A 16,213-nucleotide genomic window follows, 5' to 3' on the forward strand; every position below is an offset into this window, starting at 1 on the left:
GTGAGTATCAAAATTGATAAAAAATGTCACAATGATGCTAAATTCGAGTTATGAAATATATGCTGAATTTCGTTTTGTTTTTTTCTAAAACAGAATAATCTGAAAATCCTTATCAGTTTTTTTTTGCAAACTTTATAGCAAACTAGAGAAACCGAAAATCAGGTACATGCTCCAGAATAGGTACTTCAAAATAATCAAAAATCGACTCGAGAGGTCATAAATAAGGTAGAGCTATAAACCAAATTTCAGTCTCTCATAATAATTTGATCTAATTTTGATTTTTTTTTATTCATATGAGTAACGAGCCTTTGAAATGTTGAAAATTCTTTCGCTTACAATCAAGAAATTAATAATTCAGCAGCTAAAATTGATGCTACAGTACTGGTGGATCTTGAGACTTCTTTCGATTCCCTCTTTGCCCTTCCGATCCTAGGACCACTTTTTTCTTAAAAAGGAAACATCCTGAGAAACATTTTAAAGCAAACTTGCCCCCCAAAAAAATTGTCTCCACTAACAAAATGGCGGCCATTTTGATTGGCAGGTCAGCCAAAAATCATAAATTTTGGTTTCCAACGTAAAAGCCGGATCGAAAAATCATACAAAAATTCATCATGAGCCCAAATTTCAAGCACTCAAGTACATTTTTCAATTTTTGGTAAATTTTTGAAAATCAAATTTGAGTCAAAAATGAGAAAAAAAATCAAAATAGCGCCAAATTGACCTGAAAAGCTGAAACTTGAGATATACCTACTCTATTTTCGACCTGCCAAGTCGATTGGAGCTGGTTTCAAACCGTTTTGAGCAATTCTGGAGCCTCCAGCAGATTTTTGAAATTTGAAATTTTCACAAAATTCCATCAAATGTATACTTGGAAAGCGGAAATTCATGCTGTAAACTAATTTCAATACGCTATGAAGTCGACTGCACGTGAATTTTAAATCGTTTTGAAGCCTCTAGCGACTTTTTGAAAATTACTGGAGCTTCCAGCAGATTTTCAATGCTCGAAATTTCCATAAAATTTTACAAAACTGAGTTGTAAATCAGTTCACTCATCTGCACTCTAATTTCAACACGTTATTCAAGTCGAATGCAGGCTGGTTCAATTCATTTTGGAGCCTCCAGCGACTTTTTTTTGGCAAACTCGCTTTTAAATGTTCCTTAGGATGTCCTCTTTAAGAAAAAAGTTGTCCCAGAGGATGGGGGGGGGTGAAATTATTCCTATTGTCATATGCTGAACTATTAGGAGTGGTTTTCTTATTTTGAAGTTTTGCATTTTTGACCTCCCAGCTCCTGAAGCTGTTGAATAGATTTTATGAGAAATAGATCTTAAAATTTTAAAAATTTCACTCAAGTTCCAAAAAACTTTAACATTATAAAGGTGTAGAAGAAGTTATCGCTTTTAGTGTTTTGCGTTATAATGAAATAAAAATCACGTTTAAATTTAAGCCAAAAATGAGGGGAACAAATCAACATTTTACTAATCAAAATGATTTGAACCCACCTACAGTCGACTCGATAGCGTGTTGAAATTGGAGTGCAGAATAAGCTTTTGAATCTCCAGCTCTGTGCAGTAATTTTTTTGGGGAATTTCAAGCATTGAAAAATCGCCAAATAGTCTCTGGAGGCTCCAAAACTACTTGAAATCTACCTGCAATTGACTTCATAGCGTATTGAAAATTGGCAAAATTTCGGCTTTCCAACTACATGTCATGAAATTTAGTTGAAATTTCAAGATACGTACAAAAATCTACTGGAGGCTCCAAGAATATTCAAAAAGTTGCTGGAAGCTCTCAAGTGACTTAAACTCTTCAGCAGTCGACTTAATAGCGTATTTCAGTTGGAGTGCAGCGTGAATTTCAAGTTTTAAAAATCTTCTGGAGGCTCCAGTAGCTTCCAAATCGTCTCTGGAGGCTCCAAAACTACTTGAAATCTACCTGCAGTTGACTTCATAGCGTATTGAAAATTAGCTTAAAGAATAAATTTCGGCTTTCCAACTACATGTCATGAAATTTTGTTGAAATTTTAAGATTCAAAAATCTACTGGAGGCTCCAAGAATTTTCAAAAAGTTGCTGGAGGGTCTAAAATAAATTAATCTCTTCAGCAGTCGACGTAATATCGTGTTTAAGTTGGAGTGCGGTATGAATTTCGAGTTTTAAAAATCTGCTGGAGGCTCCAGTAGCTTCCAAATAGTCTGTGGAGGCTCCAAAACGACTTGAAATCTATTTGAAGTCGACTCATGGCGTATTAAAAATTAGCTTACAGAATGAATTTTTGGCTTTCCAACTACTTGTCATGAAATTTTGTTGAAATTTCAATATTCAGAAATCTACTGGAGGCTCCAGTAATTTCCAAAAAGTTGTTGGAGGCGCTCAAGTGACTCAAACTCTTCAGCAGTCGACTTAATATCGTCTTTAAGTTAAAGTGCAGCATGAATTTCGAGTTTTTAAAATCTGCTGGACGCTCAGTGGCTTTCAAATAGTCTCTGGAGGCTCCAAAACAACTCGAAATCGATCTGTAGTCGACTTCATAGCGTATTGAAATTAGTTTTCAGAGTGAATTTCGGATTTCAAACTTCATTTGATGAAATTTTGCGAAAATTTCAAGTTTCAAAAATCTGCTGGAGGCTCCAGTAATTTCCAAAAAGTTGTTGGAGGCGCTCAAGTGACTCAAACTCATCAGCAGTTGACTTAATGTTGTGTTTAAGTTGAAGTGCAGCGTAAATTTTGAATTTCAAAAATCTGCTGGAGGCTCCAGTGGCTTCCAAATAGTCTCTAGAGGCTCCAAAACGACTCGAAATCTATCTGGAGTCGACTTCATTTAGTTTTCAGAGTGAATTTCGGATTTCAAACTGCATTTAATGAAATTTCGCGAAAATTTCAAAATTCAAAAATCTACTGGAGGCTCCAAACTGCTCAAAACGGCTTGAAACCGTTTCCAATCGATTTGGCAGGTCGAAAACGAGGCACATCCCGTATTTCAGCTTTCTAGGTCAATTTGATAAAATTTTGATTTTTTTCCTCATTTTTGGCTAAAATTTGACTTTTTTTAAAATTCACCAAAAATCGAAAAATGCATTTTAGGGCTTGAAATTTTGGCTGGTGATAAATTATTACATGTTTTTTTAATCTAGCATTGTCCAATTCAAAAAATTTCGTGCGAGTCTATCAAAATAACAACCACTTCTAGTAGTCCAACATATGACAGTAGGAATAATGATTGCTACCCCCCCCCCCCCCCCGATCCTCTGGGATAACCTTTTTTCTTAAAGGGGTTAAAAGAGGCATCCTAAGGAACATTTTAAAGCAATTTTGACAAAAAAAAGTGACTGTAGGCTGGAAATTTCGAGCATTGAAAATCTGCTGGAGGCTCCAGTAATTTCCAAAAGGTCACTGGAGGCTCCAAAATGACTTGAAATTCACCTACAGTCGACTTCACAGCGTATTGAAATTGATTTACAGAATGAATTTTAGCTTTTCAACTACATTAGATGAAATTTTGTGTAAATTTCAAGTTTCAAAAATCTGCCGGAGACTCCAGAACTGCTCAAAACGGTTTGAAACCGTTTCCAATCGATTCGGCGAGTCGAAAATAGAGTATTTCTCAAATTACAGCTTTCTAGATCAATTTGGTAAAATTTTTGATTTTTTTTCATTTTTGACCGAAAATTTGATTTTTAAAAATTTGCCAAAAATCGAAAAATACACTTCAGCAGTTGAAATTTCGGCTGGTGATGAATTTTTTCAAACTCTTTCGATCTAGCTTTGTACAGTTCAATGAATTTCGTGCGAGTCCTAAATTGGAAAGCAAAATCTACGATTTCGGTTGACCTGGCAATCAAAATGCCCGCCATTTTGTTGGTAAGGCCAACTTTTTTTTGGCAAGTTTGTTTTAAAATGTTTCTTAGGATGCCCCCTTCAAGAAAAAGTTGCGCCAAGAGATTGGCGTTGGAAGGAGGGAGAGGGGGTGCAATTATTCGTATCATCATATGCCTGACCAATCGAACGTATTTACGGCGAACCGATTAGGCAATTTTATTAACATCAGAAGACTCGTATTTACGGCGGACTGGTTATGCAACTTTATTAACGTCTATGAATTGGTAAGATATTCGAGTATCAAGGCGTTCAATACTTGGAGGCTTTTTAGCCCACCCTGAAGGGGACCCAGGATGTGGGGGTGCAAATCCACTTTTTAGAAGATGCATTTTTGATCTTTATTCCTCAACTAACTGTACGTGAAAAAACACGATGAGTAATTATAAATTTATCACAAATGCACTTACGTAAGCAACTATATCCGTTGGTATGAAGAACAAATCCATCTCTGCAGTCGCATTCAAACATACCGTCGTGCAATTCATAACACAGGTGTTCGCAAGGACTGTCGTGGTCACATCGTCCTGTAAAAAAAATTCAAATTAAATCAGATATATTCATACGTACGTATTTTGCACATGGTATCATATCAATAATACAAATTGTATGTATTACTAAAGGTACTATACAAAGTAAGTATACCCACATGGGTCTTTATTAGGTTATAATCTAGTCCTTGAGAATAAAATGAATAAAGAATATGACAGCAAGACAGTCGTCGGTATTATACTAGGTGAATAAATAACTTCCTTATCATACAAGTGTCTACAGCATCCGAACCTGCTGACACATCAAAGAAGCCACCACAGCTCGACCAAAAAAAAAACCCCCACAGCGTGTCTAAATAGGCACATTCGCAGCATGTAACCAGTACATCGTCGGCCTTTTCAGCCACCAGCATGATTCTGAGGGTGGTTTTTGGTAAGGGTTACGTATACGTGTAGGTAATTCAATTCCCATCTAAAAAGTTTGGGTCACTCCTCATACTCGAGAAACGTATTGAATATCTCATCATCATAACCAATATAACCATACATAAGCATTAAAAGCTCGTCGACCGCGCGTTATGATGATGGAGATTTGAGATTGTTTTTTTACGATGACTTGGCACGATAAGGAATATATATACAGTAGACTCCCGATTATCCGACTCCGAATTATCCGACTTTCGGGTTATCCGGTACAAATTTATCCGACTCACATTTCGCATTATCCGACCCACCAAGGTCGGATAATCCAAAAAACCCCTAATTTTTGATTTTGGAGTGTAAATAATGATGCAGTATGCAGCATTTTGTATTCCAACGGTGTTATTTTCCTTGAAATTGATCCAACTTATCTCAAAAAATTATAATTTGAGTCAGTATTTCATTGTCTTTTATGTACAAAAGTACATTATTTTTGTTTATTCATCATTTTCTCGATTTTTCGTTCCTGCTTTGAGCCAAAACTTGATTTTCTGAATAAAAAATTGTCTTCTCAAGCTTATGCACTTAATTTCTACGCTAAAAACATCCATTTCGGATTATCCGACTTTTTTGGTATCCGACCCACCTTACCCCCCCCCCCGATTAGGTCGGATAATCGGGAGTCTACTGTATAAGGAGGCGACTGTCGCGTTCGCGAATGCAAAAGAAATTCGCGGCGGCGCGGCGTGTGGACCGCGAAAGGGAAATCGAACGCCGCGGAGACGGGCGTTCGATAATTACGCTAAAAAAGTTGGACGGCGGGTTGCGTGCGGCGTGCGGCGCAGAATGGAGGAAGCGTGCGGTGTGAGGACTGCACGCTTTTAAACAAACCTAAGCCGTCACATAGACGTTGCAAACAGATCAATACGCACGCGGCCAACTGAGGCCGATTGCCCTCATCGTCGTGTAGTACTCGTATATAGCGCCAGTCCCGACTGTGTATACCGAGTCCGACAGGTTAAAGAAAATTTGTGCGTGAACACGGCGTGGTGTTTAGTTTACGTATAGGTATAGTCAATTTTACCCACATAGAACGCATCCAAATTTACACACATATTTCACATACCAAACGTAATTGAACGCGGCACCCTAGTCATGGAAAGGAGCTGGAGCTATATACTGGCATATGTATGTGTGTACGAAGACGACTGGAAGAATAAGCTGACCCGTTTTCAGCCCTCTTTTTTAAATAAATAACAATAACTTAAGAGGGTATAAGATCTGACATATTTATTATACCGAGTTTCCTCAACAGCTTTTGTATCATAATGCAAGTACCTGCCTTACCTATTATTTTTTTTTCCATAAGGAAAAAAATTCCACCCTATAAACTTATAGGTATCGATAAGGAATCGCTATACTCGTATTACTCTGCTAGAATAGCTTTTGTGATCGATATACCTACAGGAGAAATTTAGCGAACGACTGGTAGTAACACTAGCGAAATGGCACGCGATGGTCAGAAAAATCAAACAAACTTTATCAAAAGGCAGCTCTGGTTTTGAGAAAATGCACCTTGAAAGACTGACTGTTGAATGTTAACGTGTTAATACGTACAAATCAGCCGGAAAATTAATGGAGACAATTATTGGAGTAAATTGACGATCTATCGAGTGCACTTTGTGCAGATCTAGTCAATGAAAAAAAAAGTGCCTGATTCATCTTGATTCTTGAGCAGAAATATCCATTTCTCCAAAGAAAAAATAATTATTCAATTTTCTATGAAGCAAAACGGTGATTTCTTTTTGAAAGCAAAAAGAATTAGTCGGGGAGCCCGATTAGGGATCTGTTGCACCCCTCAGGACAACTTTTTTCTTAAAGGGGGAGTCCTAAAGAACATTTCTAGCTCTTGGACTCAAAAAAAAAGTGGCCCTACTTACGAAATGGCGGCCATTTTGTTTGACAGGTCAGCCGAAAACGCTGATTTTGCGTTCCAACATAGGACTTGCACAAAATTTTTCAAACCGTACAAAAGTAGATCGAAAGATCAGACAAAAATTTATCACCTGTCAAAATTTCAAGTGTCAAAATGCGTTTTTTCGATTTTTGGTGAATTTTTGAAAATCAAATTTAGGCCAAAAATGAGGGGAAAAATCAAAATTTTACCAAACTGACCAAGAAAGCTGAAATTTGGGATATACCCTATTTTCGACATGCCAAATTGATTGGAAACAGTTTCAAACCGTTTTGAGCAGTTCTGAAGCCTCCAGCGGATTTTTGAAATTCGAAATTCCCACGAAATTTTATCAAATAGGTAATGGAGTTGAAAAACCGAAATTTATTCTGCAAACTAATTTCAATACGCTACTAAGTCGACTGCAGGTGGATTTCAAGCCGTTTTGAAGCCTCCAGTGACTTTTTAAAAATTACTGGAGCCTCCAGTACATTTTTGAAAATTGAAATTTCCTCAAAATTTCATTAAATTCAGATGGAAAACCGAAATTTACTCTGCACTCCAATTTTAACACCCTCTGAAGACGACTTCAGGTGGGTTCAAGTCATTTTGGAGCCTCCAGCGACTTTTTGAAAGGTTGTGTGGCGTTTTTTGGAAAATTGAAATTTCAGAAAAGTAGCTGGAAGCTTCAAAACCATTTGAAACCACCATGTAGTCGACTTCATATCTTATTGAAATTAAATTGCAAAGTAAATTTCAGCTTGCCAACTCCATTTGGTAAAATGTTGCGGGAATTTCAAATTTCAAAAATCTACTGGAGGCTCCAGTAATTTTTAAAAATTCGCCAATACTCGAAAAATGAATTTCATCACCTGAAATTTCGGCTGGTTGTATGTATATCTGAGAAAAAATTCTCCATTTCTAAAAAATTCGATATCATTTTTCTAAAACGAAACGCTCAATTTTTTCTAAAGAAAATTGGTACTTTCGATCCAACAATGAAACTCCGTCGAGATTTTGGCAATTTTAATAAAAAGCAAGACTTCTTAGCTCTTGGAGATTTTGACAAAGAACCAAAAAAAACGAGGCTTTTCAGCAATTTTTTTTAAAAAGCTCAACTTTGACAATTTATCCTAAAAACACAGCTTTTTGGTAATTTCTGGAGAAAGGCACATTTTTAAGCCACATTTTGAAGAAAAGTGAGATTTTTTTGGAATTTTTTGGCAAAAAAGCAAGAAGTAAGCTAAATATAACTTTTCTGAAGCAAAGAGACACTTTTCCTGAAGAAATAAAAATATTTGAAGAAAAATATTCAAAACAAAAACGTTAAATTTCTGAAGCAAATCTATTTCTAAAGCAAAACGTCATTTTTTCTAAGAAAAAAAAGCTACATTTTTTTAAAGCAAAATGGAAATTTTTTTTGAAAACAAAAGGGCTCTTTTTTAAACAAAAAAAGGTTTTCTAAAGCAAAATAGACATTATTTCCAACAAAAAAACTCGATTTTTTAAAACAAACAGGTCATTTTTTCAAAGTTCTGAATCAAAATAAACTTTTTTTTGACATAAAAAATGAATTCTTGAAATCGAAAATGGAAATGAAAAAGAAATCGATAAGAAACATACAAATGCGAAAAGATTATTATCAAAATTTGGAAACATTTTGCTCAATTTGCAGATATTTCGAAAACTGTACAAAAATATCCAGAACTTATCAAACACTTTTTTTTTAAAAAAGGCGTTAAATATCAACAAAAAAATCTTTAAAACGACAGAAAAGTTGTTGAAAATGACGAAATATTGAAAGAATAATGCTCAAATTTGGTAAAATTGTGTAAATAGTGTGCGAAGTATAAAAAAATGGCTTCAAATCACCTAAAATTATAAACCCCAGTTGCAAATCAAGAAAATGTAAAGAGAATAAGATATCATAAGCATCAAATTGTATAGAATAAAATAAGAACGTTGTAAAAAAAAAAAGAAACAAAAACCCAAAACAGCTTTAAGAGTTATTATTTTCCTATTAGTTAACATTGTTCTTCAAAAACTTTTTTAAATAAGAATTTACATTCAAAAAAAACACCTTAAGGATTATGAATTTTCATCTAGCTAATGTTTTTCCCCAAACAACTACCCCCATATAGAATGGTTATTCTGAAAACCACCTTAAGAATAATGATTTTCCATTTAGCTAACATTGTTTCCAAAAAAGTGTTCCTAATACAATGTTTATTCTGAAAACCACGTTAAGAATAACAATTTTCTATCTAGTTAACGTTGTTTTCCAAAACAACCACCCCAAATAGAATGGTTATTTTGAAAACCACCTTAAGAGTAACGATTTTCCGTTTAGCTAACGTTGTTTTCAAAAAAGTGTTCCTAATACAATGTATATTTTGAAAACTACGTTAAGAATACCAATTCTCTATCTAGTTTACGTTGTTTTCCGAAACAACCACCCCAAATAGAATGGTTATTTTGAAAACCACCTTAAGAGTAACAATTTTCCATTTAGCTAACGTTGTTTCAAAAGAAATGTTCCTAATAGAATGTTTATTCTGAAAACCACATTAAGAATAATAATTCTCCATCATTCTTGTTAACGTTGTTTTTCAAAACAACCACGCCAAATAGAATGGTTATTTTGAAAACCACCTTAAGAGTAACGATTTTCTGTTTAGCTAATGTTGTTTTCAAAAAAGTGTTCCTAATACAATGTTTATTCTGAAAACCACGTTAAGAATAACAATTTTCTATCTAGTTAACGTTGTTTTTCAAAACAACCACCCCAAATAGAATGGTTATTTTGAAAACTACCTTGAGAGTAACGATTTTCCATTTAGCTAACGTTGTTTTCAAAAAAGTATTCCTAATACAATGTTTATTCTGAAAACCACATTAAGAATAACAATTCTCCATCTAGTTAACGTTGTTTTTCAAAGCAACCACGCCAAATAGAATCGTTATTTTGAAAACCACCTTAAGAGTAACCATTTTTCATTTAGCTAACGTTGTTTCAAAAAAAATGTTCCTAATACAATGTTTATTCTGAAAACCACATTAAGAATAACAATTCTCTATCTAGTTAACGTTGTTTTCCAAAACAACCACCCCAAATAGAATGGTTATTTTGAAAACCACCTTGAGAGTAACGATTTTCCATTTAGCTAACGTTGTTTTCAAAAAAGTATTCTCAATACAATGTTTATTCTGAAAACCACATTAAGAATAACAATTCTCTATCTAGTTAACGTTGTTTTTCAAAACAACCACCCAAAATAGAATCGTTATTTTGAAAACCACCTTAAGGGTAACAATTTTCCATTTAGCTAACGTTGTTTTCAAAAAAGTGTTCCTAATACAATGTATATTTTGAAAACCACGTTAAGAATACCAATTCTCTATCTAGTTAACGTTGTTTTTCAAAACAACCACCCAAAATAGAATCGTTATTTTGAAAACCACCTTAAGGGTAACAATTTTCCATTTAGCTAACGTTGTTTTCAAAAAAGTGTTCCTAATACAATGTATATTTTGAAAACCACGTTAAGAATACCAATTCTCTATCTAGTTTACGTCGTTTTCCGAAACAACCACCCAAAATAGAATGGTTATTTTGAAAACCACCTTAAGGGTAACAATTTTCCATTTAGCCAACGCGGTGTTTTCAAAAAAGTGTTCCCAATACAATGTATATTTTGAAAACCACGTTAAGAATACCAATTCTCTATCTAGTTTACGTTGTTTTCCGAAACAACCACCCAAAATAGAATGGTTATTTTGAAAACCACCTTAAGAGTAACAATTTCCCATTTGGCTAACGTTGTTTCCCAAAAACAGTTTCTAATACAATGTATATTCTGAAAACCATGTTAAATGTGACGATTCAACTTCTAGCTAATGTTGTTTTCCAAAACAGCTACCCCAAATAGAATTGTTATTTTGAAAACCACATCAAGAGTAATAATTTTCCATTTAGGTAACGTTGTTTTCCAATAAAACTACCCCGAACAGAATGTAAATTTGGAAAACCACCTTAAGAGTAAAAATTTTCCATTTAGCTAACGTTGTTCCCAGAAAAGTGTTCCTAATACAATATACCTATATTCAGAAAACCACGTTAAGAGTAACAATTCTCCATCAAGCTAACGTTGTTTTCCAAAAAAACTGCTCAAAATAGAATATATATTCTGAAAATCACATTGAAGGTGACAATTCAACATCTAGCTAACGTTGTTTTCCGAAACAGCTACCATCAAATAACGTGATTATTTTGAAAACCACCTTAAGAGTAACAATTTTCCATTTAACTAACGTTGTTTCCAGAAAAGTGTTCCCAATACAATATATGTTCAGAAAACCACATCAAGAGTAACAATTCTCCATCTAGCTAACATTGTTTTCCAAAACAGTTACCACCAAATAAAATGGTTATTTTGAAAACCACCTTAAGAGTAAAGATTTTCCATTTAGCTTACATTGTTTCTAGAAAACTGTTTCAAATACAATGTGTGTTCTGAAAACCACATTAAGGGTAACAATTCTCAATCTAGCTAACGTTGTTTTCCAAAGCATCTACTCAAAATAGAATACATATTCTGAAAATCACGTTAAAGGTGACGATTCAACATTTAGCTAATGTTGTTTTCCAAAACAGCTACCCCAAATAGAATGGTTATTTTGAAAACCACTTTAAGAGTAATAATTTTCCATTTAGCTAACGTTGTTTCTAGAAAACTGTTCCAAATACAATGTATATTTTGAAACCACGTGTGATTTGTAGTGCTTTGTTCACGTTCTTAAGCGTTTTATGCAATTTTCTCCACATTTTGCTCAATTTTACCAAGATTTCTTCAGTTTTTTGGTAACTTTTATAAATTGTGATAATTTTTTTGTTTACTTTGCGTTTGTCGAAGGAACGTCAACGATGTTTAACGCAAGTTTTGCTGAATTTTTTCGAAATATACTGAAATTTCATCATAAGGATTGATGATTTTCAATTTGGGGAAAATACAAGACATCAATTTTTCTCTTAAAATTAAGCCTTTAATTTAAAATCTATGAAAATTTTGGAAAAAGTGTCAAAAATTATAAACGTACAGCGTGAAAAGTGTTGATTTTCATCGATTCAATTTGGAAAATCTACCTCGGTCCTTGTTCTCAATCCTCTACTTTATCCAAAAAAATCAAGAGGGAAAATGAGAAGAAAACAAAAATTAATTTTTTCTGAGTCAAACATCCCTGAAAATAAAACCATTTCAACTTAATTCCAAATTGAACAAAGAATATTTTAAAATTCAACGATGAGTCGTAGGTATTTTCAAAATTAGCTCATAAAATTAAATCAGAACAGAGCAGTTTTTTGTTAGAAACTTTTTTCAAGCTCTGTTTTCAGCTCTGATCTATTTGACACCTCATCAGGGCAGGTACAATCGAACAAGTACATAGTGCAAATTTTTCGTCAAGTTTTTCATCGAACACCCTTTTATACGTTCGCTGTTCACGAATGACCTCAACTACAAGCACTGTTAGGTACACCTAAGGACAACTGTACCGCGTAGATGATAAATATAACCCATTGTACGAGTACCAGCTGAGGTCTGGCAAAGGGGTGCTCTATGTGGGACAGTTAGTGTTGGCGTTGAAATGTACAAGGCGAGATATTACTGCGTTGGTTGCCTGAACGTTAAACGTTGCACGAATTATGCCGTATAATAAAGGAAACGATATCATTTTCTATCGATACACTTTATACTTTACTCTACCTATATACTTTACAGCCAACGTTGAAAGTATTTGACGGGAATTAAAAAATTTTTTATCGTCAGCGTCGACGCCTTCGCTCGTCAAATGAGGAAAAAAAAGAGAAGCAAAGAGAAAGAAACGTGAAGAAGAAGTAAAAAAAAACTAGCAAGAAAATCAATATGCAGGCGTTTATGCGAATGTGTACAGAGTATAAGGGTATACGTTTGTTATTAGTAATGGTAGAAGCAATAACCGCTGCGCCCGAACAATTTCGTGTTGCGTCAATTTTCGCTTTTCTTCCTCCTTTTTTTTTCTTCTTGCCTTTTGATGAATTTTGATCCTCTTTTTTTCCTTCTTCTCCCAACAATCGTATAAGCTGACGTGAATATCAAGATTAGGTATAGAAGTTGCGCCTTTCGTTTATTTTATACGGATTCAACCAACCAAAGAATAAACGAAATTTGCATCAATCAACGATGATGTTGAAAAGAGAATTTATTACGATTGAGTATACCATACTTTAATCAAGTCAGCGTGAGGATAGTAAAATGCGAAGTTCAATGGCTTTGTATGTGGTATATTGGGGCAAAGACCTCTTTACTTCATCACAATAGCATATAAGAGCATAGAAAATGATATGTTTCAGAATTATGAGGATTTGAAGAAAGAAAACGCGACTAATGGTGTAAGAATGAGAACCAAAACTCTTCAAGGGGTCAATGCCTTCATCATGTGGTTTCCAATTGAGAAGGAATTCGTTGAAAATTATCACTCCAAGTGTACTATGGTCCAGTCGGTGAAGAGCACTGTAGACTTTAACGAAGCGATGAAAGCAAAGGTTATATAGATACGAACAAGACTGATACAGATAACGAATATGCGGCAAATAGCCAGATACTCGAATTCGTTGGGGGTTCTCGAAATAGCTAGAAATTAGAAGTTGGTTTTTTTGAATAATGGCCAGGCCTCTTGTAAACCTCTAGACGTCGACACGGAAAATTAAAATTATCTCTTTATCTCACATTTATAAAAGCTATAACAGTCCAACCTGTGCACACAGTACGAGTGCTACGATGAGAGCACGAAATTAAGTCAACAACAACTTCAATGCGACAAAAAGTGAAAAAGCTGTTTAGGAAAAAAAAACAAACGCGAGCGACAAGCGCCTCTCCAAATGGAAAAATCAAGTTTGCTTTTTAAACGTTTTAATTAAACGAAAATTACATTAAGCTTTCCTCTCGTCATCGCGTACCTCATTTTTTTTTTATTCGTCGTCTCAGCTTTTCTTTAGTGTTTCTATCTGCTTGCAAGGGTATGCGTGAGGTATTGAGCGAGTAAAGTTATCTAAAATTCGCTTTTTAGCTTTTTGCGAGCGGTGTGTTTTTAAAATATTGACGGGCCAAAGTTTTAAAAAATCGATGTTTTAACGAAGGGCTGGTATTGTGACATTTTGTGTCTATTTTTAATGATTTTTTTTCATTTTGGTAACGTGCCAAAAAATGATAATTTCTAAACTGGGACAGAGCACAAAAAATTGAGAAATTTAAATTTAAATGATTGATTAATGCCGTCAAAGTCCTGCAATCCTGCACACAGCCAAAAAAAATATGAATGGCTCAAAATTTGGAAAAATTTGTTCAAAAATTAAAATAGTCAAATATCAATTTTAGGAAGGATCTCCAAAGTGAAAATGCACCCACAAAAAATTCAAAATTGTAAAAAAAACTCATCACAATTTGTAGGTACCTACTTCAAGATTTAGCCTTTTAACATCATCACTTTAAATTTATTCTGTAAGAACTCTTGGATTGAAAATCGCTATCAAATTCCGAATTTCAATTTCTGGAAATCCTTGAACTAAAAATTGATGCCAGACTCTTAATTCAAACCTTTAAAAATCTTGGCTTGAAAAATGTATGTCAAATCCCAAATTCAAGCTTCTAAAAATCCCTGAATCAAAAATTGATGTCAACATTCTCCATTCAAGCCTTCAAGAAGCATTAGATAAAAAATTGATGTCAAAATCTGAATTTAATTCTTTGAAAAAATGAAAATCCATTGCATCAAAAATAAAAGATAAAATTCTGAATTCAAGCTTTTGAGAAACTCTAGAATAGAAAATTGATGTCAATTTTTTTATCCAAACTTTTGATAATGCTTGAGCCAAAAATTGATTTCAAAGTCTGGATTCAAAATTTAAGTCAACTTTTGAATTCAAGCTTCTGAGTAACCTTAAATTGAAAATTGATGTCAAATTCTGAATTCAAATGTTTAAGAATGCTCGTATCAAAAATTGAATCGAAATTTTGAATGTTAAAATTTAAACATCCTTGTTTCAAAAATTAGTGAAAAAAGTTTATCATGTATTTGAATTTGGTAGCAAAATTTTCAGGCTTTTGAAAATTCTTGAATCAAAGAGTCAAAAATGAATTTGAAATTCAAACCTTTGAAAATATTTGTATCAAAAATTGGCATCAAAATCATGATTTTGACCTTTAAAAATCCTTGCTCCCAAAATTATTGATGTCAAAGTCTGTATTATTCATGTTTTTGAAGATCCATTGATCAAAAATTGGTGGGAAAATCCTCAATCCTTTGAAAATTCTTGGGTCAAAATGTCAAAAATGAGTAGGTATTCAATTCAAGCCTTTGAGAATATTTTGGTCAAAAATTGACATCAAACTCAGAATTCAGTTATTGAAAATTCTCAGATCAAAAATTGATGTCAACTTCTCCATTCAAGTCTATAAGAAACATTTAGATCAAAAATTGATGTCAAATGCTGAATTTAATCTTTTGAAATTCCATTGATTCAAAAATCAAAGTCAAAGTCTAAATTCAGTGCGGATAAAAAATTGATGACAAGCTCTGAATTCAAGTCTTTGAGAAACCCTAGAAATTGAAAATTGATGTCAAATTTTTTATTCCAACTTTTGAAAAACCTTGAGCCAAAAATTGATCTCAAACACTGAATTCATAATATATTCAAGTCAAATTTTGAATTCAAGCCTTTTGAAAATTGATGCCCAATTCTGAATTGAAAAATTTGATCACAAACATTGAATTTTGACCTTTGAAAATCCATTCTTCAAAAATTGGTAAAAAAAAGTATATTATTTGAGTTTTTGAAGATCTATGGATCAAAAAATTGAAAGCAAACTCTTCAGGCTTTTGAAAATCCTTGAATTAAAGAATCATAAATGAATTTGCAATTTTAAATTCAAGCCTTTGAGAATATTTGTATCAAAAATTGACATCAAAATCATAATTTTGACCTTTAAAAATCCTTGCATTCAAAATTGGAGTCAAAGTCTATATTATTCAAGTGTTGAAGATCCATTGATCAAAAATTGGTGACGAAATCCTGAAGCCTTTGAAAATTCTTGGGTCAAAATGTCAAAAATGAGTATCAACTATCAAATTCAACCCTTTTGAGAATGTTTTGGTCAAAAATTGACATCAAACTCAGAATTTAGTTATGGAAAATTCTCAGATCGAAAATTGATGTCAAATTCTTGATTCAAAAATAAATGGTGAATTTTGAGTTCATGCCTTTGAGACTCCTCGGATCAAAAATTGATGTAAAACTCTGATATCGAATTTTGAAAAATTCTTAGATCAAAAATTGATGTCGAATTCTTAATTTGAGCTTTTGAAACTTGTTGATTTGAAAATAATTGACGAATTTTAAATTCAAGCTCTTTAAGATCATTGAATTAAAAATTGATGTCAA

The 16,213-nt window shown here is 33.5% G+C and overlaps 1 protein-coding gene across 1 annotated transcript in view; it reads right to left on the reverse strand.

Annotated features, from left to right (window-relative positions):
• The window catches only part of LOC135845869 (pikachurin-like), a 71,797-nt gene that overhangs the window by 52,149 nt on the left and 3,435 nt on the right, over positions 1 to 16,213 (reverse strand). Inside the window, exon 2 of the mRNA XM_065364719.1 lies at positions 4,284 to 4,400. Within this exon, the coding sequence (XP_065220791.1) occupies positions 4,284 to 4,400 (117 nt within the window). The remainder of the gene's footprint in view (positions 1 to 4,283; positions 4,401 to 16,213) is intronic.

The sequence above is a fragment of the Planococcus citri genome, chromosome 4, assembly GCF_950023065.1.
Source record: "Planococcus citri chromosome 4, ihPlaCitr1.1, whole genome shotgun sequence".
Lineage (NCBI taxonomy): Eukaryota > Metazoa > Arthropoda > Insecta > Hemiptera > Pseudococcidae > Planococcus > Planococcus citri.